The 24,778-nt window shown below is 44.3% G+C and overlaps 1 protein-coding gene across 9 annotated transcripts in view; it reads left to right on the top strand.

Annotated features, from left to right (window-relative positions):
* The window catches only part of KMT2D (lysine methyltransferase 2D), an 80,489-nt gene that overhangs the window by 19,289 nt on the left and 36,422 nt on the right, over positions 1-24,778 (top strand). For 4 of the 9 annotated variants that reach the window (XM_075591245.1, XM_075591247.1, XM_075591240.1 and 1 more), the window contains 24 exons: positions 418-504; positions 1,403-1,517; positions 2,381-2,592; positions 2,780-2,889; positions 2,967-3,129; positions 5,082-5,247; positions 7,077-7,191; positions 8,707-8,888; positions 9,446-9,609; positions 9,794-9,877; positions 9,990-10,852; positions 11,459-11,578; positions 13,259-13,372; positions 13,490-13,594; positions 14,683-14,864; positions 15,361-15,525; positions 15,642-15,751; positions 18,064-18,108; positions 18,603-18,857; positions 18,996-19,142; positions 19,264-19,380; positions 20,590-20,714; positions 22,719-22,872; positions 24,325-24,402. In XM_075591245.1, coding sequence (XP_075447360.1) covers positions 456-504; positions 1,403-1,517; positions 2,381-2,592; positions 2,780-2,889; positions 2,967-3,129; positions 5,082-5,247; positions 7,077-7,191; positions 8,707-8,888; positions 9,446-9,609; positions 9,794-9,877; positions 9,990-10,852; positions 11,459-11,578; positions 13,259-13,372; positions 13,490-13,594; positions 14,683-14,864; positions 15,361-15,525; positions 15,642-15,751; positions 18,064-18,108; positions 18,603-18,857; positions 18,996-19,142; positions 19,264-19,380; positions 20,590-20,714; positions 22,719-22,872; positions 24,325-24,402 — 3,940 coding nt within the window. In that variant the 5' untranslated portion in view covers positions 418-455. The remainder of the gene's footprint in view (positions 1-417; positions 505-1,402; positions 1,518-2,380; positions 2,593-2,779; positions 2,890-2,966; positions 3,130-5,081; positions 5,248-7,076; positions 7,192-8,706; positions 8,889-9,445; positions 9,610-9,793; positions 9,878-9,989; positions 10,853-11,458; positions 11,579-13,258; positions 13,373-13,489; positions 13,595-14,682; positions 14,865-15,360; positions 15,526-15,641; positions 15,752-18,063; positions 18,109-18,602; positions 18,858-18,995; positions 19,143-19,263; positions 19,381-20,589; positions 20,715-22,718; positions 22,873-24,324; positions 24,403-24,778) is intronic. The other 5 variants (XM_075591248.1, XM_075591246.1, XM_075591243.1 and 2 more) reach the window with 4 other exon arrangements.

Here is a 24,778-nt window from a genome sequence, read left to right as displayed (position 1 = left end):
ATGATATATCGATCCGTGCGGCGGCACTATGATGATTCAACTGACTGGGATTAGGCTATTTTGTTCGGAAAAGTTGGAAGGTAACTGGATCAGCACATTTTAACGAGTCGGGCCAAAATTTCTACTGAAGGAAAACAACCCTGCCCTTATGTAGTTTACCACCTCCAAGTATACTTTTCTTCTGCGTCCCTCTATGGAAAAATCTTTAATCATGGCTGACATGAAGGGACTAGAACAAACTGAAATATCAGTAGGTAAATCCCCCCCCCCCTTTTTTTTTTAATGTTTTCGAACGTGATCTGTAAAATATTGCAAAAGTGGACAGAGTAACGCCCACACGCCCACACACACGCCCACACACGCCCACACACGCCCACACACACACACTAATGGTTGGTTTTGTTTTCTGCTCTTCAGGTCTCCCTTAGAGGGACGGTCACAATTTTGGGACAGGGATGGATGATCAGAAGCCATCCAGCGAGGACAAGGATTCAGAGGCATCAGGTTGGTGCATTGCTGATTTGTAATCGTGCGCATGGCTTCAGCTGTATGCCTTGTTTCACACTTGTTCTTACAACATATGGGCAAAGTCCCACTATTGTCCACGGGCTCCACAACCACACTCTTTGCATTCTGATTATTCTATGTGCCTTACAGACACAGGTTCTATTAAATTGCCAGTCACACGTGGCTCACTGAAAAACAATTTGTAAGCGACCTAGCAATAAAATATTTTTTTAGTATAATAAAATGAAACCGCCCATCTATGATATTGACAGAAATCTGAAATGTTGTATTTGAAATATTGTAAGTAATTTTGTAGAAAGAGATAGGGGGATTCATTTCTTTGGATACTATATTATGTGATAGGGGCAGAAGAAGCTATTGATTGACCAGCACCCCCATCTCACAGTAGCCACCATTGTCGTCATTTATTTGAGCAACACAATACTTCAGTTGGTTTAAGAGCAAACTAAAATGATATACAATTAGTTTGTTGGGAAAAGCCAGGAGGAAGAAATAAGCCACTGAAAGGAGGATGATTTACTTACCGCTTGGAAGTCCCGTTTGTTTATTCTCGGTTAAAGAGAAACAGCTGTCATATTAATTATGATCATAAAGTGCGAGATAGAGATATATAGATATGTATAGATGGGTGTGTGTATATATAATATTTAGGCTCCTTTTATATATTGAGTTAATACAGTCACACATTACAGGTATGACCCCAAAGTGGGGTGTGCAGTGAGTGGTTCAAAAAAAAACCTAAACTTGTATTTAGCATATAGTGGCCATATGGATGACAACTGATTTCTTAAGTCTGTCTATAATAGTGGAATGTGATACGATTGTCGTGGTGTCTAGATTAAGGTTGATTCTATTTCTTGTGTCCTTTTGTCAGCTGATGGAAGCGTGTCCGCTGGGGCCTGTGAAGCAGAGGAGGATGAGCCCAACAATTCAACGCAATCGGACCCTGTGGCAGGAGATGTGGCTCCTCCTGAGCCATCGTGCAGCAGGTACTGGAATAGCACAAAGGTTTAAAGGATCACTTCTTCCTACTGTTTCTCTTCCACCCCCCCCCCCCTTTATTTTAAGCCCCCATTTTTTTTACAAGTGCCCCCCTGAGCTACACACTATATACAGCTCGGGGAACCACCTGGTTCTCAAGATACTTGCCTGTGAAATTAATGGATTTAATTATCTTTCGCGGGCAAAAAAATGACTGCCACGTCTGGGGTTAATAGGAAGCAGCAACATCAGTTGTGACGTCCTATTGGATAGCCAGCCATTCAATCCCCTTTAAAGAACAGGAAATATTACTGATCACTTCACCAGTAAGTGTCTTGACCTGGGAGGTCGCCGGAGCTGAAAACCGTGCAGTTCAGCTCTGGGGGATTCCTGGTTCCCATCATGTAAAAAACCAAGCGCACAAAAAAGGTTAGGGAGTATTGTTCCTTTAAGTGGGCGTGGATGAAGGGTCCAGGCCCACTTACTAGGCCCAAGGTGCTTTTTTTTCATGTCAAGCTGTGAAATTCCTGGCAGGCAGCCTGCCCAGGGCAGAATAAATATTGTAGGGTGTTTAAGATTTACAGTGACCTAATCCCCACACAGTTGGTTCAGGGGAGTGCAGAGTTAATGCCGTGGTCACCTAGAAGTGGCCTGCCAGCCGTTAACATTTTTTTTTTTTTTTAAATATAGGCCAGGAGAGTTCCTACATTATCCCAGAATGTGTTTTTGTGGAGGATGTTGAATGTGTTGTTACAAGTTAAAATAAATAAAATCGCACGTAGTCCGGACCTTTTTATAAGAGCCGAAAGCATTAGTCAGCGGTCGTACGTAGATTCCTTGTGATAACACCATTGCCGTTACTCATTCCCAGTGGCTCCAAGGCCAGGCGCTGTGGCCTCTGCAACTGTGGAGAGTGGAGCCCCCAGGGGCAGCGTGAACTCCTGCGCTTCGATCCTTCGCCGGGCTGCCCGCAGCTGACACCCGGCTCCGTTTGTGCACAAGAGGCGGACACACCGCACCCAGACCCTTCCACAGTTGGGTTTGCAGAGTGTGTGTCACCCGAGGAGCTCTTTGAACCCACAGGTTAGAAGGGCAAGAGTTGAGGGGGCAATAGGATTGGCCAAGGTGCCTTATTTTTGCTTCCCACAAATTTAGAATTGTTTTGAAGTCCTTTCAACAAAGCATCCCAAGCTACGGTCTGTATTTATCAGAAACTTTCCATTCTTTCTGCACCAGTAACGCCCTTTTCTCTACCTCTCATTATCCACAGGACACTGTTGGGTTCATCACTGGTGCGCCTCCTGGTCAGCTGGTGTCCAGCATGCGGAAGGTACCGGACTGACTAATGTGGACATAGCTGTATTCTCAGGGATATCACAGGTGAGTGTTGTTATGCAGATCAATGTGCATTAGAGATTTATCCAAACTTGTCTGTAACTTGTCTGTGTCTCCTACAGAAATGTGAATACTGTAATCGGATGGGTGCTACCATTCAGTGCCGCTCGACAGGGTGTCTGCGCCGATATCACTTCCCCTGCGCCGCTGCGAGTGGAACCTTCCAGTCCATGAAGACCTTAAAACTGCTGTGCCCAGAACATATTGGCGAAGCTGTTGCAATGGGTTGGTTTCATATGATGAGTGTTATTTATGCATCTATTTTTTGCGCACTGTCCTGTGAAGGTGTATAGGTAATTTTGTATTTTCATATACAGGCATAGCCCGGTTTAAGGACACTCACTTTAAGTACACTCGCGAGTAAGGACATATCGCCAAAAGGCAAACGGCAGCTCGCGCATGCGCCTGTCAGCATGTCCTGAACAGCAATACGGCTCCCTACCTGTACCGAAGCTGTGCGCAAGCGGGGAGACTATAGAGCCTGTTACATATGCGTTATTTACATCAGTTTTGCACGTATATGACGATTGCTGTACCGTACATGCATCGATAAGTGGGAAAAGGTAGCGCTTGACTTTAAGTACATGTTTGCTTTACATACATGCTCTGGACCAATTGCATACGTTAATGCGGGGTAAGACAGTATAATTATACATGGTACATTAGGTTGAAAAAAAATTCATTTGCCTCTCGTGTTCCACTTTGTTCAATTCTAACTGGCCAGATGGTTATATTGATCCAAAGGAAGTCCAACAAAAATCCCACAGAAACATTTTGCCAATGAGGTTTCACAAGGGGAAATAAATCCCTTCCTGATTCCAATAACCGCAATCGGATATCTGCCTGGATCAAAATTCTCCCGACGTTTAACTTTTTTTGGCATATCCGTATATACCTTTTCTTTCTAAAAAGAGGTGGAGACTTGTTTTTTTTTTTAAGGTATCTGCCGTCCGTCACCATGGGTAGTCGGCTTACTTTGCTGCAGGTGAAATCACCTTTCCTGCAATCTCATGGGATTACCTTGAATCATTTCTATTTTGTTTTGGGATGAAAGGTTCCTTGCATTCACCTTGAATAGATTTTGTAAATAGTAATCATATCCCCTTTTGGGCTTGGGCCATGGTGCCATCGCCCGTGCGGAGGCATGCGCAGACTTGACGTCAACCGCTTGAAGCGGATGCGGTTTTTGGTCATGGTACGCTCGCTGTCCGTGTCCATGGGTGTGCCAGTGACGTCACCGAGCTGGTTCGCCCTCATTGGGCGAACCAGCTCACGTGACCGACCTGTCGCGCCAAGAAATCAGTTTGAACTGATTTCTTGTGCAACGCGCGCCCCCTCCCGCTTCCACACGCCGCATGGACGCGAACACTGCCTGATGGCTGTCTGTTCGCTCAGGTCTGCAGTACCATTGCCCCAGCCTTAGATGCCTCTCTTTCAAAGTAAACCATTTGTACAGCTTTTCCTCGTGAGACCTTCCATCCCCTAAATTGGTTTAGACCAGTGTTTCCCAAACGGGATTCTGCAGCACCCTGGGGTTTCGTGAGAGGAACAAAAGGGTGCCGAGGGATTTGCCCAATCTCCCGGAGTAGGGAGAGAGCAGGGAAGTTTCCTCTCTCCTGATTGGCTGCTGCTGCTGGGTTATGCAGCCAATCAGGAGGAGGTGTCAGGAGCCTACTGTGTGTTTGTGACTCCCTACGCCCTCTGACTCCCCGTGACAGTCTCTCTGTCCTATGGTAGGGCTGCCTAAGTAACTGAGCACTGGTTAGGTGTGCCCCTGGAGAAAAAAGGTTGAAAACCACTGGTTTAGACATACACTCTGTGAGATTAAATTGCTTTGCCCAGTGTCCCAAGAATTTAGCATTGTAGCTTTGTATGGGATTTCCCATGGCCTAGCAATTACAATCTCTGGGGAAACGGGGATCATTCATTTTCGTTCAACTAATTGGGAATTTTTATTAGCCATAAAACCATTGTGCCCAAATAATAATCTTTATTGTTCATTCTGTGGTTTGCAAGGATAAGTTGCTTTTTACATTTACAATCCATGTCGTAAGAAAATTATTTTGGGGATCTTATGGAAATGTCTATCTTCCTTTTGAATACATTGTGCCTTTCCTTGTTCGTCCCTTAAATTGCCCACGGCCGTGCCTCTGCCTCACACCTCCCTTGTCTCGCAGATGACTCTCGCTGCGTGCTGTGTGACCGGCCGGGGGACCTCACAGACCTTCTGTTCTGCACCAGTTGCGGGCTGCACTATCACGGCTCCTGCCTGGAGATCACGGTCACGCCGCTGAAGCGCTCAGGCTGGCAGTGTCCCGAGTGTAAAGTGTGCCAAACCTGCAGGTAAGAGCAAGGACAGCGGGGGGCGCTCATCAGCACATTACACTTTATACCCCTGTAATATCAGATCAATCTGGTCACGGTTGGTTAGAATTGGTAAACCTTGTATACAAGGTGGCACAGGCTTCACAATTATTGTACATCAGTGTCGAGGTTCATATGACATGAAGCATGGACACCATTGCTCCAAATGTGATCCCATCTACTTTCAAACCGGCATTGTTTGGTTTCCATCAGTTGATTCCTGCGCTCTCCTTACTAATCACTATTCAAAGCACTAAATTGCCGTCACCAATTTTTTCTTTGAACATAGCACCCATGTCCCTCACAAATGAGCACCTTTGTTTCAAATTCTCACTAGTATTTTGTAAAGTAAATATTTAATCTTACAGGCCCATCATTTCCATTCCAGAAGGCTGCGTCCCCGCTGGCGCTGAGCGCGCACATGCTTGAGAGCGGTGACATCACCAACTCTCCAAGCATGCGCGCTGGGTGTCCTGCCTATTTCGCAAGCGCGGAGGGGAGGGGGGCGTTGCGGGCAAGTTGAGCGCACTTGAAAGTTAATTTTTTTTTGTTTACTCAAGCGCCAAGCTTGAGTGAGCGTGCGTGCCCGTGCCCACTGCGTGAACGGGGACATCCACATATAGATTTATGTAAGTAAAGGCGGCACGCTCAGCGCCAGCGGGGACGCAGCCCAAGAGTCAATGACGGAATTTTTTTTGTTTGTTTTTAAAGTGACAAGTAGTCTCTGAATCTGCAGATTAAAATCTCTAGGTTTCTACTTTGTAAAAATGGATGGAAAGCGCCAAGATCTGAAACATAAGGAGAGGCTTGTTAAAAATATGTATATTGGGATCAAGTAAGGGCTTGTCCATTTCTATATCTGTGTCTGTAAACCTGTATAGCTTTATTTTTGTTTCTTGTTTAAAGGTACAATCCCTGGTTGTTTAAACCAAGGGGGAGCAAACTTTTCAGTCTGCACCCCCTTACCTGACCGCCGGCGTTTTCTGACGGCATGTAATGGCAACGCAATGTCGTGACCCGCTGCGTCATTTGACGCCGCGTTGCTAAGGCGACATGTCGCCACAAGCCGCCGGTTAGAGGCCTCGTGCGCGCTCCCCCGGCATTTTAATTTAAATGCTCTGGGAAAGAGCGCGGGGCCTCTGAAAGTGCCGACCCGCCTTACTCCCCTAGAAAATCTCACGTCCCCCAGTTTGCGCACCCCAGGACTAAACCATTGTGCAAGAAATGTAACCATCTTATTGTCTTCCTAATACAATGCATTAAACAACACATTGGCTGTTGTTTTTGTTTCTTTGGAATATAAACACACACTTCTTTCAGAGCTTCTGCACGGGGAAGGGTTTGTCAATCAAGTGTTTCCTCTACCCTTATCCCACCCTGTACTTTTCAGAGAGCCAATAATAATGAGGGGGTGGGAGCTTTGTGTGTGCAAATTCTGTGAATACCATGTCATCAGACAAAGGGGAGCAGCCAGAGGAAATCGAACCCCTCCCAAGTCTCGGCTCGTCATGTTTACAAATGAACTTTACAACATCACTTTAAAATTCTTATAGGTGTTTTGGATTTTGATAAAAGGTTGAGAGCCATCAAGATTTACCCCTTAAACAGTTCACTGCAGTTAGTACACATTGCTCCTAGGAGGGGTTGCATCTTTAATTCACTCTGACCCCAGAAGCCATCCTATGTTTGTACTGATTATAAGAAGTGAAAGGAAAATGCCTGCAGCATGGTATGGGTTGTTATTCTAAATGTCATCTACCTCTGTACTGCTAGTAATACTGCATCCCATTTCATGCGTACCTCTGCAGGCAGCCAGGTGAGGACTCCATGATGCTAGTCTGTGACGCCTGTGATAAGGGATATCATACCTTCTGTCTGAAGCCAGCCATCGAAAGCCTGCCCACTGACTCGTGGAAGTGCAAGGTAAGGCCTGGGTCCCGCTGCATCCGGCGGAGCGCGCGGCCGCGTTCGCGTCACTCACGAGACCTGTGTTCCTCCCGAGCCTGCCCGAGTGCCTCCATGCTGCAAGGCTCGCTGCACACTGTGACGAGGATCGTGATCCCAAGCGGCGACGCGTCACGTGGTGCTGCAGGGAGGAGGGGAGTTGTCTCCAGCTACGGGGGTTTGTGTGGTTCAAAATGTATGGCAACATCCCTCCCCCCCTGCCCGCCCCTCCCTCCGGTGCCCGTTTCACTGGGAAGGTTGCGGCCAGCTGCTGCTGAGTTCGTCTTCTTCCCGGGGAGGCAGAGGCAGCAGCAGCAGCATATTTGGTGGTGGTGCAGTGGGGGGGGGGGGGGGGGGAGGAGAAGGCAGAGAAGCAACACGGCAGAGGGGTTTCCATGTGTGTGCCTGTGTGTAATGGCCCCGCCCCTGACGTCATGACACCCCGCCCACCCGACTCGTTTTGGTCACGCCCCCCCCCCTGGTCGCGGCCGTGACGTCATCCGGCAGGTTTGCTCTCATTGGCTGACCCGCCGGGGGCGTGGCTTAGCGCTCAGTTGCTAGTTGCTAGTCCTGCTCTACATTTTCTTGAGCAGGAGTTTCTGTAGGCGCAGCGCGGCGGCCCCCCCTCGCAGCGGGCCTGGGCCCATTGTGGGGCGGCTCTTGTCCCTGCAACGTCCGCCACAGCGGGCGCTGCAGTAGCCAGCTGGGACCTGGCCTAAGTGTGTGTCTGTGTTGGATATTGTGCATAGAGGTGTGTAAGCTTATTAAAGTCTCTGCATGCCTCCGTTCCTTTTATTAAATGGGCATTCACTCTTCTGGTTTTGAGATAGATTGTTGTGCTCATTCTATGACTGCTGAATGTAATGTTTTATTCAATATATCACTATGCTTTGTCAGTTCCACAACCTCAAAGTTGGTTGTGGAAATCCCACTCACTTTCTACTGTATTGTTCTAATTTCAGCCAGTAAAAGGTTGAAGAGCACAGCAATTCATTGTCTCTGATTTTTATTTTAGATCACTTTTTTTTCATTGTTATATTATGATTGAAATTGACAAGATAGATCATTTTGTTTCATGAAGAAAAAAAAGTTTGCCTCAACTGATGGTGAATGCACAATTTAAAGTGCCATATGCCACCCCTTCAATGTATTGCCAATGAGGCTCTTTTATTTCAACTAACAATAATAAAGTCAGTTATTTGTATGGTGCAGTGCACTATAATCCTCATGTTATTGGCAGAAAGATTTCTCGGCCATCGAGCCATTTTTGTGCCCGAGTGTTTAGAGGGACCAGCTCCCTTGGCCATCCATCACACACTTGTTTATCCTCCCTGCACAAATGACCTAATGGTTCATTGAGCCAGGCTTACTATGTATGCTTTGACATCATATTACCGGATAAGAATGTGTTGTAGGGAAGACTGAAGCCTTTACCTTTAAGAATGAGAGCGGTGTATATATTGTCTCACCTGAGTAACTTCGGTTTCCTCTCAGACATGCCGTGTTTGTCGTGTGTGTGGCTCTCGGACACCACAGTTAGAGCCTGGCTGTCAGTGGTATGAGAACTACTCAGTGTGTGAGAAATGCCAAGAGCAGCGATGTCGAGCCGAGACCTGTGTCCAGTGTAATCAGCCTGGGACACCAGAGAACATGCAGCGGTGTCCTAATTGCTCCAAGTAAGTTCAATTTCACTCCTTACTGTGTCTGCACAGCACTGGTAGAGTGCACCAGCAGGACAGTTCTGCTTAACTTGGATGCCATGGTAACTGTGTGTTAATTTTATATAACCACAAACATACACATGTATGTGCTCTTTATGTAGGCTTGTGTCTTTTGTCAGCTAATTGTAAGACCCTAAGGAAAGCGACCTATAACCCTTGTTCTCTCATCTTTGTCTTGTGCTGATCAGAGCTAGTCTTTGCAGCCAGAACTTGAAAAGCGTATCTTTTTAATTTGGAAATGCATGTAAAAATGATTGGACCGCAAAATGTAGAGGGGATAACAATTGTCGCGAAATAAAATAAAAATCATGCGTATAATCATTGGATTTTAACACATTTTAAAAGGTTTATAGGCAGGGGACCTAAGGTGATCAGGGATTTCCCCCTACAAACCTTTTTGTTCTTGTTTTGTTGTATGTTCATGATGGGAATGAAGCATACGTTCCCATGCTGTTCAGAGTAAGTAAGTCTCTTTTGAGGATTTTGCCAGTCATCGTTCTTTACCATTCCAGGTTCTTTCACGCACTTTGTGTTCAAGTCGCTGACTCGCCGGCATCCAGCAGGTGCAGTCCCTCTTGCAGCAAACGGCAGCCGCTCACACAGGAAAAAGAGGAGCAGGACAAGGAGCGTGAGATCCCCAACACAGCACTGTCAGAATGTGAAGCCAAACCACTAGGTATGTTACAGGATTTGGTGGGAGGGCAGGAAGTATTAAAGGGATAGGGTGGGGATGAGTGCTGCAGAGCTCTAACATACGGTATGGTTTCTGGGTTGGGGATGGACATATTTGGGGCAGGGAAATAAGTGTTTAGTGGGTTACGGGAAGGTAGCATAAAGTGGTGTGGGTCCCTTGTTTGTAGGGATGTCGGCTATGGATCTGGACACCACACAGGAAAAAGTTATGCCAGACTTGCCGCTGCCCCCTTCAGACAGAATGATGATAGGTAAGTAGGTGGGATCATTCAGCTGCCACATTGGGGTAACTGAAAAAACAATTACAGCACAGAGGGCACCTACATTTGTTGGCACTGACTGCTCCTATTTTTTTGTCTTCAGACCTTGTAACATCAGGCGCAGATGATCTCTCCTCCTCAGACAATGAAGCTGCTGAGGCCCTCCCTGTTGACCCATCCCAGCCAAATGAAATCAGGAGCCCACCCCCACTGGAAGCAGAACCACCGCATCAGGGAGTAATGTCAGATACCTCCCCTTTGCTTGAGGATGCTCCAGTGCTAGTAACAATGGAAGAGGAAGAGATGGAAGTGGAGGAAGGAGGCACTGAGGCCATGCAAGAGGAGCAGCAAGAGATTGTGTCTCTGGCTCTACTTAGCTCAGATCTGCAGACTGCAGCCTCTCCTCTTTCCATCTCTGATAGGACACAGGCAGATGCCTCTATAAGTGAGGACACTATGCCCCCCATGGACCCAAGGAGCATAGATGGGGGACCATGCCCAAGTCCTCTAAGGGCAATGGAGGATCCATCAAATAGCTGCTGTCAGCAGCCATCTGTTTCAGATTCGGAAATGTTAGACTCTGAAGAGACTGCATGTCAGCCCGATGCAGAAAACAATACAGACAATAGGTTAGGTCAAGAAGTTGGAGATTCACCCACTCGAAAGATGGCAGTTCATATCAGGCCTGCTCTCATCAAATCGGACATAGTAAATGAGATCTCCAATCTGAGTCAGGGTGATACTACAGGTAGCTTCCATGGCTCGGATGCACTAGGTTCCCCAGACCCTGAGGGCGGGTCCCTCTCTATGGAGATGTGTCTGCACAAAGAGGATGGATCCTTGCGGCTGTGCACAGACTCTATGCCAGAGACTGACGATTCCCTGCTATATGATCCCTCTGGGGGGAAGTCCGATGGGGATAAGTCACGCCGGAAGAGCTCTCCAGGGCGCTCAAGGGTCAAACATGTGAGTGTGGATGATGGGCTGATTGGGCCAACTTATTTTTGGGAAGACTTTTTTTTATCTTTAAGTTCTATTATAGAAGGAACCCAATGTCTGAGTCTGTTCTTTCTGCTACAGGGTGACTTAGAAATTCTGAGACATAAATTGATTCATTATTCCTTTTCCTTATTGACCGTGTGAGATAGGTGGAAGAACCTATCCCTTTACACTAATAAAACAAGACAAGCCTTTAACATAATGTGGGGTCCTTTCCACTGGAGAGTGAATTGGTCACACAAGATGGGACAGAGTCATTCTATACGTTATGGCGGTAGTGACAGTCAAAATAAGTCTGAAGTAAGAGTATGTCCGCTTTCCTAATAACTCCTGTTACAAGGGGAAAGTTATTGATGGTTGTATGTATAAGCTTTTGAAACCTCAGTCTTTTTCTCAGGTGCACATATGAAGTTGTGAGTTTCTGAAAGCTGTCAGTCTATGAAGAACTTGTGTTACTGTGTGCTAGGACTTTGAAGAGTACACGGCTGTGGACAAGCATCGAGTTAACATTTATGGATTATACTATTGTCATCTCCTCTACATCCCTTTTTTTTTAATTTATTTTTTTCACAGGGCCGGAGTAGCAGTTTCCCTGGAAGGAGACGCCCCCGGGGAGGCAGTGGTACGGGTAACAGCCGAGGTAGAGGAAGATCGCGATTAAAATCTACAACCTCCTCTATAGAGACTCTACCGGTAAGACCTCTGAAACTGCAACAACTTCCACCTCTATCATAGCAGTGAAGTGGTTGAACTGTCAGGACTCATGTAAATGTGAGTCTGAAGAAATATATTGTTAATGCTTTTGCAGCCTCGCAGACACAATAATTGGTCAATTGAGATTCACAACTTCTGAACCATTAATTTGTCTGGTATTATTGGCCACTGTGATGTGCTCAGCAAATGTAAATTGTGAGTAGAAGGTTTTGTGGATTCTACAGCATGTACCATCTGTGGAAAGCTTTATTTTTTTCCATTTCTATCATACGTCTGTTCATTTTTGACTTGGGACATTAAGGCAGGCACCTTTGAAAAAGTGTAAAAATATCTATACTTGAGGTTTGTCTGCTGTACACATTGGGGAAAGCGATGAAATTGAAGTGTGCAGAAAGTATTTTGCGACAGTTGGTCTATAACCCTGCCCTCTTGAGTTATTGCAACCATTTGTGGTATGATTTTGTAATTGCGAAATCATATATGGGTAATCTGTAAACTTTAAACCTTGTAATGTGGATGGCTAGCTTACATTAGAATGTGTGTAACCCTATAATTCCCCCTCTTCTGGGCTTACCATAAAATCAGATTTGAGCACCAACACCTGCTTTGGAATTCCATAAGTGACACCTTTTTAAAATACATTTTCATCCATCAATTTCACTTAATTGATGTTGTAAAATAAATCTATTTCTGATGCAATTTGTGCCTTAATGATGAGACAACGTTGGGGGTCGATACCATAATTCTACATTTCCAAACTTTTGACACCGTCAAAACCAATAATATTTCATTTACTTGGTTATATTCATGCTTGTTTCTTGGCGGATGTATGTTGAATAACAGCTCCTATTTCTAAAGAAAATAAATAATAAAACATTGAAAGAGGCATTCCCTCCTAGCACCAAAGCGCAGTAATGTTAGTTAGTGTGTATAATGGGTTAAAGCACTATGTACATGGATGGCACCATTCAAATAAAGCTTTACATATGTATACGACTATCTCCTTTTCAAAATGTTTCAATAGTTGAGTTTTTAATGTTTCAATGACATTAAATCATAAAAAGAGAGCATTTGGCCATTAGTAAACATTATTGTAAACTACTTCTACGTATTTCAATTCAATTTATTTTAGGTAAAAAAAAAAAATTCTCCTGGAATAGTTTTTTTTCTTTTCTGTATTTGCTGTTACTCAGGGTTTTTATTTGTAGTTTTATGGAGTAAAGATAATAGGATATTGTAGGAAGCCAAACACTTAATGATGGATTTAAACCCCCCCCAACCCCCACCCCCCATTTTTTTTAAATTATTTATTTTTTAAGCCAGATGTACAAGATTGTAATGACCTTGGTTTTTCTTGATGTCTGATTTTCTGCACTCCGCGTATCGGTCACTGATGTGTATCCCTTATGATCTTTCCTTGGTTGTGAGTGCACTCGCATTCTCTGCCTCTCCTTACAGTGCATTCTTTATTTCATGTTTCTGGCTCCCACTTAATGTACACTTTGTCTTCGTATTATTATGATTTCATTGTTGCCTGTCTTTCACTTCAATCTCACGCAGTCACCTTCCCACCCCCTGCACACTGCATGCGCCATCCTCTCCTCGTCCACTCATTGGCCATCTCTAGCTGATCTCATGTTTGGCCTCCCTTTGTCACAGATGGCGGATGTTGAAAGCTCTCCAGGTAAAGAGGAGGAGGAGGAAGAGGAGGATGATACCATGCAAAACACAGTGGTGCTCTTCTCCAACACAGACAAGTTTGTGCTCATGCAGGTGAGCGGCGCTGTCGTGGAGGGCTCATGCTTTGCTGTCTTCCACTAGGATTACAGTGGATTTTAGGATATAGTGGTGGGTCATAGATTCCCTCTTTAATGATCCGGTCTCTCCCAGGACATGTGTGTGGTGTGTGGCAGCTTCGGCCGTGGATCAGAGGGGCATCTATTGGCGTGTTCCCAGTGTTCTCAGTGCTATCATCCATACTGTGTGAACAGCAAGGTAAGGAGGGGGAAGGGCAAATACAGAGCTATGCAATCACTTTCTCAATTGCCTACACCAGTGTATTTGTACCGGGGTTCCTATGATCCTTTTGGATTCCCCGAGCATCCCTAAATGGTTCCCTGCAATTTTCATGTAACTTGAAAATTGTACCAAATACAGAAGAATTTACAATGCATCTGATCTCAGACGCGCTATTAGAGAGGGTTGGGGTTCATTACACTGCATCTGATCTCAGGTGCGCTATTAGAGAGGGTTGGGGTTCCTTACAATGCATCTGATCTCAGGCGCACTATTAGAGAGGTTTGGGGTTCCTTACAATGCATCTGATCTCAGGCACACTATTAGAGAGGGAGTGGCTCAGTGAGTAAAGACACTGACTGGCACTGAGTTTGAAGCAGGGGAACCTTGTGACCTTGGTCGCCTTATCTCCCTGTGCCTCAGGCACCAAAAACATAGATTGTAAGCTCCACGGGGCAGGGACCTGTGCCTGCAAAATCTCTCTGTAAAACGCTACATAAAACTAGCAGCGCTATCCAAGAACAAACATATTATTATTATTAGAGAGCGGGTTTGGGTTCCTTACAATATAATTATCGGATTCCTTAACCAAAAAAAAGTTTGAAACTACTAGGCTACTCGACAAATCTCTTGCATTTGGTGGCAATATAATGCTGTATTAATCTTCAGAGGAAGCATTTGAAGCCAAGACCAGTCCCTCCTATTACTTGGGATGTTTTTAGCCCAGATAATACTGGGAATGCTTATTGAAGGGAAAAAAATAAATACAAATTAAAATCTCTAAATGCTACTTCTAAATAAAAATGTTTGGCTTTATTCAGCCCTTTTGATGCTTAAATATTTGTATTAATCTAGAGATTTCTGATATTAATTTCCTGTAAATTGATGCACCCCCTCATACTAATAAGAGGAAAGGGTGCTTGGTGAATAATTGTTTAATACTTTCCAATGTTTTATTTAAAGAGTGGGGGAAGGACTGTTGTGTTTTTTTCACTCTATACTGTTTGATTTCAACATTTTTGAAATGCCTAATAGGGGATTAGTTATGGTGGCTTCTCTGTCTTCAGATTACCAAGGTGATGCTTCTAAAAGGCTGGCGGTGTGTGGAGTGCATCGTCTGCGAAGTGTGTGGCAAAGCCTCGGACCCCTCTCGCTTGCTACTCTGTGATGACTGTGACATCAGTTACCACACATACTGTCTGGACCCTCCTCTGCACACAGTACCCAAGGGTGGCTGGAAATGCAAATGGTGAGTTTTCAGGCTTTTGCGGCAAAACGGATTTTAAAAAAAGTGTCATTTTTTGGGGGGTGTTACACACCTAGCTTTAACCTATGAAACATATGGTTGCCATTAGGGTTTTCTCTGGCCCTATATGGTGTTACAAACCTTGTGACTGACCTGTATTCTTTATCGTGTAGTAAGCATATATAGGGAATCGATCTTCAAGGGCCCATTAAAGACATGAAATGGATATGCTGTAAGCATAGCAATCCTACATTATAGGTTCATTTTTGTAACATGATCTGCCTCTTCACCACAGGAAAATGACAACATTGCCTGAATTGCTGCTGATGCCACCAGTCCACTGTTTTAAATAGAAAAATGTGATATTCTTTATTTCACCCGTTCGGTAAAGAAGAGGACAATCTGCTAGAAAGTTGATTTTAACAATGTGTTGTGAAAGCAGTCACTTTTCACAACTTGCTCTCGGGCTCCAAATGCTGAATCCTGTCTGCTCCTGCAGGTGTGTGTGCTGTATGCAGTGTGGGGCAGCCACTCCGGGCTTCCACGCAGAGTGGCAAAATAACTACACACACTGCGCGTCCTGTGCCAGTCTGGTAAACTGTCCCATCTGCCACCTCAAGTACTTGGAGGGCGATCTTCTTATCCAGTGTCGCCACTGCGACAGGTAATTATCACCCTCCTTTCTGTTATCACTCTGGGCTAGTAGGGTTATCTCCCTTTTCTCGTTTGAAAGATGCATCCTTTTTAATTCAAAATTCTTCTTGTCCGCTTTCCCCGTAGGTGGCTCCATGCTGTGTGTGAGAATTTGTTCACCGAAGAGGAGGTTGAGCAGGCGGCTGATGATGGCTTTGACTGCACCTCCTGTCAACCATTCATCCCAAAGCCAGTTGGTAAGTGGAGAATGTAGCGGTTTTATTAGGTGTGAGAGCTGATACATAATACATTTATATGTATACATATATCTTTATTTCTGGAACTGCTTTGGACCTATTTAGTAGTCATGATAGAGTTGGGCCTAAATTGCCATTGAGGTTAAGCTTATTATTGTTTATTTGTAAAGCGCCGATTTAGTCTGCAGCGTGGGATAATGAGGGTACAGGGTGATATCAATTACATAAACATACGGACAAACTAGCGCAAACAGATACAGTAGCTAATCCTGATCGTGGGAGTTTACAATCTAGACCAGAGGGAATAAGGGGCCATAATAAAACAAGGAGGTAAAGTGGCTGCTCATTGTGGGATGGCGTATGTCTCGGGATGGAGTATGGTCCAGCCGCACAGCTGGATCTATTGAGGTTTAGGAGTGTATCTGTTAGGATGTGTTAGCATGGAGTTTGGTCCAGCCGCACAGCTTGTATCAATAAGGTTGGGCGAGAGGGAGGAGGTGGATGTTAAGAGTATGCCAGACGGGCTTTCTTAAAAGGGTGAGTTTTAGAGTTTTTGTTTCTGATGGTAGGAAATTCCAGAGTGAGGGGGCAGAACGGGACAAGTCTTGTAGGCAGGAGTGAGGGGGGGGGGGGGTAATAAAGACGTTGGAGGGGGAGGTCATGGGCAGAATGGAGATGGCATTTAGGGTAATATTTTAAGATGATGGCTGAGATGAAAGGGGGTGGGGGGTGGTGGTTAGCATCATCGGGAGCTTTGTAAATCAGAGTTAGGATTTTAAATTTAATTCTAGAAGATATGGGAGGCCAGCGTAGGGATTTGCATAGTAGAGCGGTGAGGGAAGTATGCGTCTGGCAGCATCATTTTGGATTGATTGGAGTTTGGACAGGTGAATGAGGGGAATGTAACTAGGAAATTAATGCAGTAGTCAAGGCAGGACAGGATACGTGTGTTATGATTTTTGTTGTCATGAGTGAGAAAAGGGCATATCATAACGATATTGTGGAGGTGGCAGGACTTGGTGACGGCTTCAATGTCAGGAATGAAAGAAGGCAGACTCAAAGATGACACCTTGGCAGCGGATTTGGTGTGTTAACGGAGATTATGGTATTATTGACATTGAAGAAGAGTTTGGGGGTAGGACTGGCAGTGGATGGAGGAAAGATTATCAATTTAGTTTTTGACATGTTACGGTTCAGGTAATGGTGGGCCATCCAGAAGGAGATTACGGATAGATAGTTGGTGGCACGGGACAAGAGATGGGGAGAGATCAGGGGAAGAGAGGTAGATTTGGGGTGTCATCAGCATAGAGCTGAGACTGAAAGCCAAAATATTGTACTAGTTCACCAAGAGAAGAGGTGTAGAGTGAGAAGAGCAGAGCCTTGTGGAAGCCTGACAGTGGGAGTGAGAAGGAGACACCAGAGAAGGCAACATTAAGAGTGATTGGATAGGTATGATGTGAACCAGGAGAGGGCTGCATCACAGGTGAATGAAGTGCAGGAGAAATTGGTGATCGACAGTGTTGAAGGCAGCAAAAGAGATCCACTAGAATTAGGAAGGAGAAAGTACCCTTACACTTGGCTATGAGGTATGTAATTGGCCACTTTTTTGTTAGTGCTGTCTCGTGGAGTGTAGAGGATGAAAACCAGATTGTAGGGATTTGGAGGAGAGAAAGGGAGTCAAGCGGTTGTATACAAGCTGCTCAAGTAGCTTTGAGGCAAATGGGAGAAGAGAGGGTGATAATTTAGAGAGTGTGGTTGGGTCCAGAGGGTTTCTTTAGAATGGGTGTGATGAGGGCATGTTGGAAGGAAGATGGGAATGTACCAGAGATGACGGGTTAAAAAGGTAGGTTAGGGTGAAGTTTAGTGCAGAGGAGATATGGGGGAATAAGATCAAGGGGGCAAGTTGTTGGGTGTGAAGAGCAGCACGGAGACGACCTCTTCAGACGTGTGTGTGTGTGTGTGTGTGTGTGTGTTCGTGTGTGTGTGATGAAGATGTCTTGTCTGATAGACTACATCTTATCTGTGAAGTAGGTGGCAAGGTTTTGGGCTGTGAGGATAGTAGGGGGCAAAGGTGCAATTGGGCAGAGAAGGGAGTTAAAGGTGGCAAATAGGTCTTTAGGGTTAGAGGACAAAGCAAGTATGAGAAGAAAAGTAGGTTTGCTTGACAAGGGAAAGGGCAGTGTTATAGGAGGAGTAGGAATTTACAGTGGAGGAAATCTGCTTTAGAGTGGGATTTCCTACTAAGTTTTTAAAGAATGTTGTTCCTTGAGTGTCAACCTTTTTAAACGTAATGTTCCCCCCTCGTCCCTCAGTGCCGGTCATCCTTCCAGAGAGCCCAGTAAAGATTAAGGAACCAGGTAAATTTGTTACTTTTATTTTGGCTTTATATGGATTTGCTAATTTCTACCAGTTTTTCAAGTTGCTATTTATCCAGTCTTTAAAGGTTTCAGCTACATAGTTCTGTGTCCTGTTTTTTTTGGGGGGGGGAAGGGTTTGCGCCCAGCTAATGAGGACTTTTCATTAGGGCTTATTCTCAGGAATTTATCATTCGTGTTAATACTTCTAGGCTGCACAAAGCATATACACCAAATGGGTCTAAAGTGGAAGTGTTCACACGTGTCAGAACTGGCAATGACATGCAAGACTTATTTTGGAAGCAGTCATAATGTTGGCGTGTGATTTGGCTGACCTGTGCAAATCACACCTTTCCTTCAGATATGTATTATCTGGAGTCAAACATGATTTGTAAGTTCTACCTTAATCACTTACTAATGGCATTATGAGGGTTTAAAATAAAGAAAGAAAGAAAAAAATATATGTTCATAGCATCCTTCTGCTTTTCATCCCACAGTAATGTATCCAGACCACTTACCATACTTGTCTCCGTCTCTGGCAGAACCCCAGTACTTCCGTTTTGAGGGGGTTTGGCTGACAGAGGCGGGCATGGCGGTACTGCGAAGTCTCACCCTGTCCCCCATCCAGAAGAAGAAGCCTCGGCGATCACGGTTATGTACAGGAGGGGAGATTTTCTTGGATTGCCCGGAGCACGGGAGCACGGAGGAAAGAAAGGAAGGGGAAGCAGAGTGTGAGGATCTGAAAGCGGATGGTGAGTGCCATTGTAACCTGGCTTTTGGAGACGAAGGTCTGAAGCTTCTGGGAGTGATGGTTACTTTTCCCCTTTACAATCACTTTGAAGTCTCTCTCTCAATAGATCACTCTGAATGCATTTTCTCTTCATTGTCAGGTTGCAACGTGGAGCCAATGGAATGTGATATCAAGACCGAGCCTCTTGGCAGCCCAGAGCGCGAAGCGGGCGGAGACATTGAGGCAGGAAAAGGAATGGAAGACGCAGAAGAGTTGAAGAAAAGGAAAAGAAAACCCTATCGACCAGGTACATTTCAATGGGCCACCGTGTGACCGTGTATATGCAAGGAGATATGCCTTTCTTTTTTTGGTTAATGCTATTTACAAACAGCAGTGCTGTCAACATGGTCTATACAATTTCCTTCTAGGTATTGGTGGTTTTATGATCAGACAACGAAAAACTCATACACGCTCAAAGAAGGGGAATGCAGCTCTATTGGAGGCCTGCCGTGAGAGCCAGAATCAAGAGATGCACACAGATGAGGGTATGATACGGTGCAAAACAAACAACCCTCACACAATCCTAATGTCCACTAGTGACCGAACGTTATACCCTGGGTAATGGGCTTTCACTGGTTACTTACAAGTGTGTTGCTTCCCAAGACATTTTGGGCTGTGTCCATAGAGCCTCAGCCCGCGCTCCTCCACGTTGACGCTGAGGCTCGCCTGCCTGGTCAGCAGCGATCCCATGGACTGGCAGACGAGCCAGCGTGCGCGATCGGAGGGAGGCGGGGCAGTGACATCGCTGGGCCAATGCATCGATGCTGCTTTGCTGTGATTGGAGGTTATCAACCGACAGCGCGCTGAAAAACAGCATTGGCTGTCGGCTGAAAAACCCAACTCCTCAGCACGCCTGCGGACGCTCGCGTGAGCCCCCTCTTAAGACATCCTCATTGAGGATGCCGGGGCTCAGCGCGGAGCGTCCGCACGGCTCAGCGCTGCCTGTCCTTCCATGGACGCAGCCTTAGGGTGAATAACAATAAATACACCCCATGCATTTCTGTTGTAGTTTTCTCATAAAAAGGGATATATTTTGAGGGAATAGAAGGAAACTGTTTCAGCACAATTTTTTTTTTATATATTTTTTATTTTTAAGCATCAACAAGGCATTCCATAGAGGAATTTGTAAAATATAAATAAGACAGGAATATTAGCCGTGTTTGGATCAATGTTTTTTTTTTTTTTTTTTTTTCCTGTCACACTTCTTTAACTATTATGTATTTTAGTTGAGATATAAATAAAAACCTTTTTTTGCTTGGGATTCTGGTACCTTTTTCCCCATACACAAACATTTATTTATAAAATATTGTTCCAGGAAGTAATACATTGAGAGTTACCTCTCGTTTTCAAGTATGTCCTGTTCAAGTAACATCACTACTTATGCACTTAATGTCCGGCAAAACCACCATTATCTCCCTAGAGGAATAGTATTTGAAAAAAAATCCCCTTCTCAGCCTGCAGTGTGACCTTTATGTTTCCCATCCCATTTCGTGAATTGGGTGTAGAGCTGAATATAAAGTACTTTAAGTTTAATTTTGTTCCCTACATACATCTTTTAGGTCGTAGAGTGGTCTTTGCATAGCACACTGAGGTTTGTTAAACCCTTTAGTAGTACAAAGCATGGAGCCATTTCCTTGTCTGCAAAGTACTGGCCAGAGAGGTTAACTGTCCAGCATGTTGTCTTTTTCCTGCAGCTGCCCCTCCTGAGACTCCTACAGAGGGCGGTGTAGAGACAGGGGCCGCAGAGGGAGATGAGAAAAAGAAACGAAGAGGCAGAAAGAAGAGCAAGTTGGAGGATATGTTCCCAGCATACCTGCAGGTGAGGGGCTGGGTCAGGCCTGGGAAAGCCTGTTGTCTGGGTAATGAACGATGAAAATACTTAAACTACAGAGTTTAGGTGAACTGCAACTTCATTACATTTGAAATATTTATAGAAATGATCCAATGTTTCAGTTTACTATATTTCACATTTTACATATAGACTTCAATCCCTCAACTATCAGTGGGCCTGCTACACACTGCTTTGTATTGTTCTGCAAGACCTATGGCACCACGGCGATGAATGACACTGTATTTTTTGATGGCACACACCTGTGATCATACTTTTGCTATGCAGAAACTCTGGCACTAGTAATAAAAGATGAGCGTGGGTTGCACCTGTTGGTTGGGCAATGTGAGTCCATCAATCGGTAGAGTATTAAAGTGCTCTGGTAAAGATGTATGCTTATAGCTCCGTGTGCCTCAGCAAATGAATGTCTTCATGTAAAACAGATGGTAAAAGTTATATTTTAAATACTTGAGGGATTTATTTGAGTTTACACCTTTTGCACAATATTCCCGATGCTGGATACGTTTAAAAGGCGCCTCATTTCTGTCCAGACACTACTAGAGGCTTTGGTTGCTATGCACAGACATGTTGCTAGCCCCTACAATGGCATAGAGTTTGTGGGTGCAGTGCCACATAGAATCGATTTTAAAATAGTCCTGCTTAGTTTAACCTGTTGCACACACCAGTAAAAGCCGTAAAATGTGATATTGATTCTTTTAAAAAAACAAAACAAAAAAAAAACCATACCAGTATTTCTCAATCGCTTTTGAAGATTTGGAAAAAGTTCCACTTTCAACGGGGCCTCCGAATGGAAATAGATCTGCCGTCAAATTGTTTGCATCTATAAGTACAACTTGGCCCACCTGTTTTGGAACATCAGCCCCTATCTGATACATGGCTTTCTTGTATGTTTTGGGATGGCTTTTCCGTGAAGTAGTCCTCCTGTACATTTCCCCCCGGCGCCTCCCCCACCCTCTAGCTTCCGAGTAACAATGCAGCGGCGAGGTAAATGTCGCTCACATTTCTGCATGTCCGTTCCCTGCAGAAAACCATTTGGGATGAGGACCGAAGAGGGGGAGGGAAATCCTGCGTTACGGGATTTAAAACTGACCGTAACCCGCAATATTTCCAAACATTTCCAAGATGAACTTTCATTATTTATAAATGCCTGGGTATTTTTTTTAATAATCCTTAACCAGCTTGTTTTCACCTCTTATACACGACTGTTTTATGTGGGCCAGGTTTCTCTGCACGTTTAACCCTTGGAGAGCTGGACGATGGTCCCTGAACATCATGCTTGTTTCCCAAAGGGCAGATATGTGGGGTGGTGAACGCAACCGGAATGGAAGTGTCTGTGACACTGGGGGGCGGTTGGGACCGCGTGATTGCTATCCCAATCGATCACATGCTCGCAATCCTTGGAAGTACCATCTCGGGTCCTCCGACACTGAAAGTTAAAGCTGCAGTCCCACATAGGAACAAATTGAACCAATGTTTAATAGGTTCAAATAAATTATTGGTCGTAAGACGGACTGTCCATTTTAGAGGGGCATCAAAATGACATGGCATATTTAATTGTTCAATGGAAATTATTGGCTCCTTTTTCTTAAAAGAATAATTTTTTTATTTTTTTTATATTTAAAATCTGAAAATGTTAGCATTACATTATTTAAAAATTTTTTTTTTTTTAAACACTATGGAATAATCTGAAGATGCAATGTATTGCTGAATCAATAAAGTCGTCAGATTCATTATCACAGTATGTCAGATAACCAACTGGAAATCCCACCATTATCTTTACATTAGGGTTTATAAATACTGTAATGAAAATATTAAAAATGTTTTTCAAATGACTTGTCTGGTTTATTTTATTTGTTGTTTCTGCCTATTAAACACTGTGCTGCTGTTAAATCATTTTGATCAGTCTTCTCGGGGATCTGCAGATTTTGTGATGGCAGATGTGCAGTTTTAATGCTCCGTTGCTCTCGCACACAGGAAGCGTTTTTTGGGAAGGACTTGATGGATCTGAGCAAACGGGCTCTCCTAGCCGCGCGCCCAGTAGCTCAGAAGGTAAAGCCTCTGCCTGCTGTCCCTTTCACAGCACTGGGTGCAATGGGGCAAACATCCCAGACGCCACTGCAAAGCACAGGTGAGGAGACACGGAGCACTGACAGTTTTCACTCATTTGAAGGCTGCATTCTTACTCAGAACGATCCATGAGCTGGGAGGGATGTCTGGTTCAAATCCGGCCTTAATGATTTTTGGACACTCCGGTTGTCCCATAATTGTGGGACCACGAGTCCACGTAGAATTAACGTGTACATAAACATAGCGTTGGCCGTGTACATAGAGCAGCCGAAAGAATTGATATGCAGACAAATGCAGTGGCTAATAATAGTAACTCCTGATGATGTTGGGGGGAAGGTATCTGACTAAAGTGTTCTGTCAAATGTAAGTTTATTTGTAGACTGACCTGTTTTACGTTTAAATAAAACAAATGGCTGCGCTTCAAAGCGTGTTGGCCATGCATCACATGACTGCATGGAAAAACAGTCATTGTTTCTTTTTAGACCAAGGAGAATTAAAGTGACCAGATTTGTGCAAGGCTCAGCTGGGGCAGGTTTGCCTGAGCCAGCAATACATGACGTGGAATATTGGGCTACTCTAAAAGAGTAATATGATGCTCACACATGCTTGGGAGTTTTTAAACCATAATTTTATGCTGCGTGCAGGGTTTCTTTCACCTTTTTTGTACAGAATTGCAAACCAGCATTGATATTTCATAACTTTACCAAAAAATAGTTTGCAGGGGGGGGGAGGGGGAGGATGATGAGGGTGGAGCTGTGCAGTTAATCTTTTTGTTAGAAATGCTTTCCTTCTGTTTGGTAAGATGGTGAAAAAACTATTTTCTTTAACAAGGTAAAGACAGTGAAAAAACTGATAAGATGACTTTAGCGATCATCTGTTTAATATGCTGCTTACAACATACAGCTCAACCCCCTTATAACGCTGTGCTTGGGGTCCAAAGAATCGCATTGTGTTATAAGCGGATCGCGTTAGAAATAATGTACAAATGTATACATTGTACAATAAAGTATTTAAGATATCAATAATCGTTTTGTAAAGTATTCATAAATACGAAAATTGGGAGCCACGCTTGCATAGAGTTTTATAACGGGGTTGAGCTGTAATAACCAGGCAACTCCTATTTTAGTTTTGAAATGTCTGGTATCGCGCTTGACCGTGAAGGAGGAATACATATGTTTTGCATTCTTGTTTTGTCATGATCACTTGAGCAAATATCTACATGGGACAAGCACTAGTGGAAAGCTCAGCTTGTGCTTACAACATAGCATATTGTTTTCATTATATAGAAAGCCTGGATGGATTAGAAATTCAGGTAGTGACTGTGAAGGAGTTGAAACAATTTAAACATCCTGTTTCTAAATGGTATAGGAAGTCTATAGTGTATTCCATTCACCAATGTTGGTATGGCCGCAGTGAACTTAAATATCTATTTACAGGTAATGATCATATGAAAGATTATCGTATGTACAGCCAAAATCTGGGGTCTCATTAACATTTTAATTTCTTTTGATAGCAGACACAGGAGCTGCCCTCATCCCTACAATGCCACACGAGGACTCTGACAGCAATGAAACAAAGACAGAAAATCCAGGTTGGAAGAGCTTGTCTAGGGAGGAGTGTTGTTGGGGGGGGAGGGGGTGAGGAAGGAGGAATGTGAGCGTGATGATGGTAATTGTAAGATTACAAATTGTCAGAACAGATATTTAACCATTTGCATCTGGTTGACTGTGCGATGTGGCAGCCCTTTCTGTGATTGAGCTTAAAGCAGCAATTCACCCCACCCCCTAATACCAAGCTTATTTTTATTTTTTAAACCTTACGTGAACCAAGGGGGTCTCCTGGAGCTGAACTACGGCACTCTGTGCTCCACGAACCATTTCTTATTAAATTATTCTTTTAGTGCCAGCAGACTGGCATAATAACCGTGGCTGTGGGATGACTCGATGGGAAGCCATATCTTGATGACA

Source organism: Ascaphus truei, chromosome 3, assembly GCF_040206685.1.
Source record: "Ascaphus truei isolate aAscTru1 chromosome 3, aAscTru1.hap1, whole genome shotgun sequence".
NCBI lineage: Eukaryota > Metazoa > Chordata > Amphibia > Anura > Ascaphidae > Ascaphus > Ascaphus truei.
This window is presented reverse-complemented; position numbering and strand designations above follow the sequence as displayed.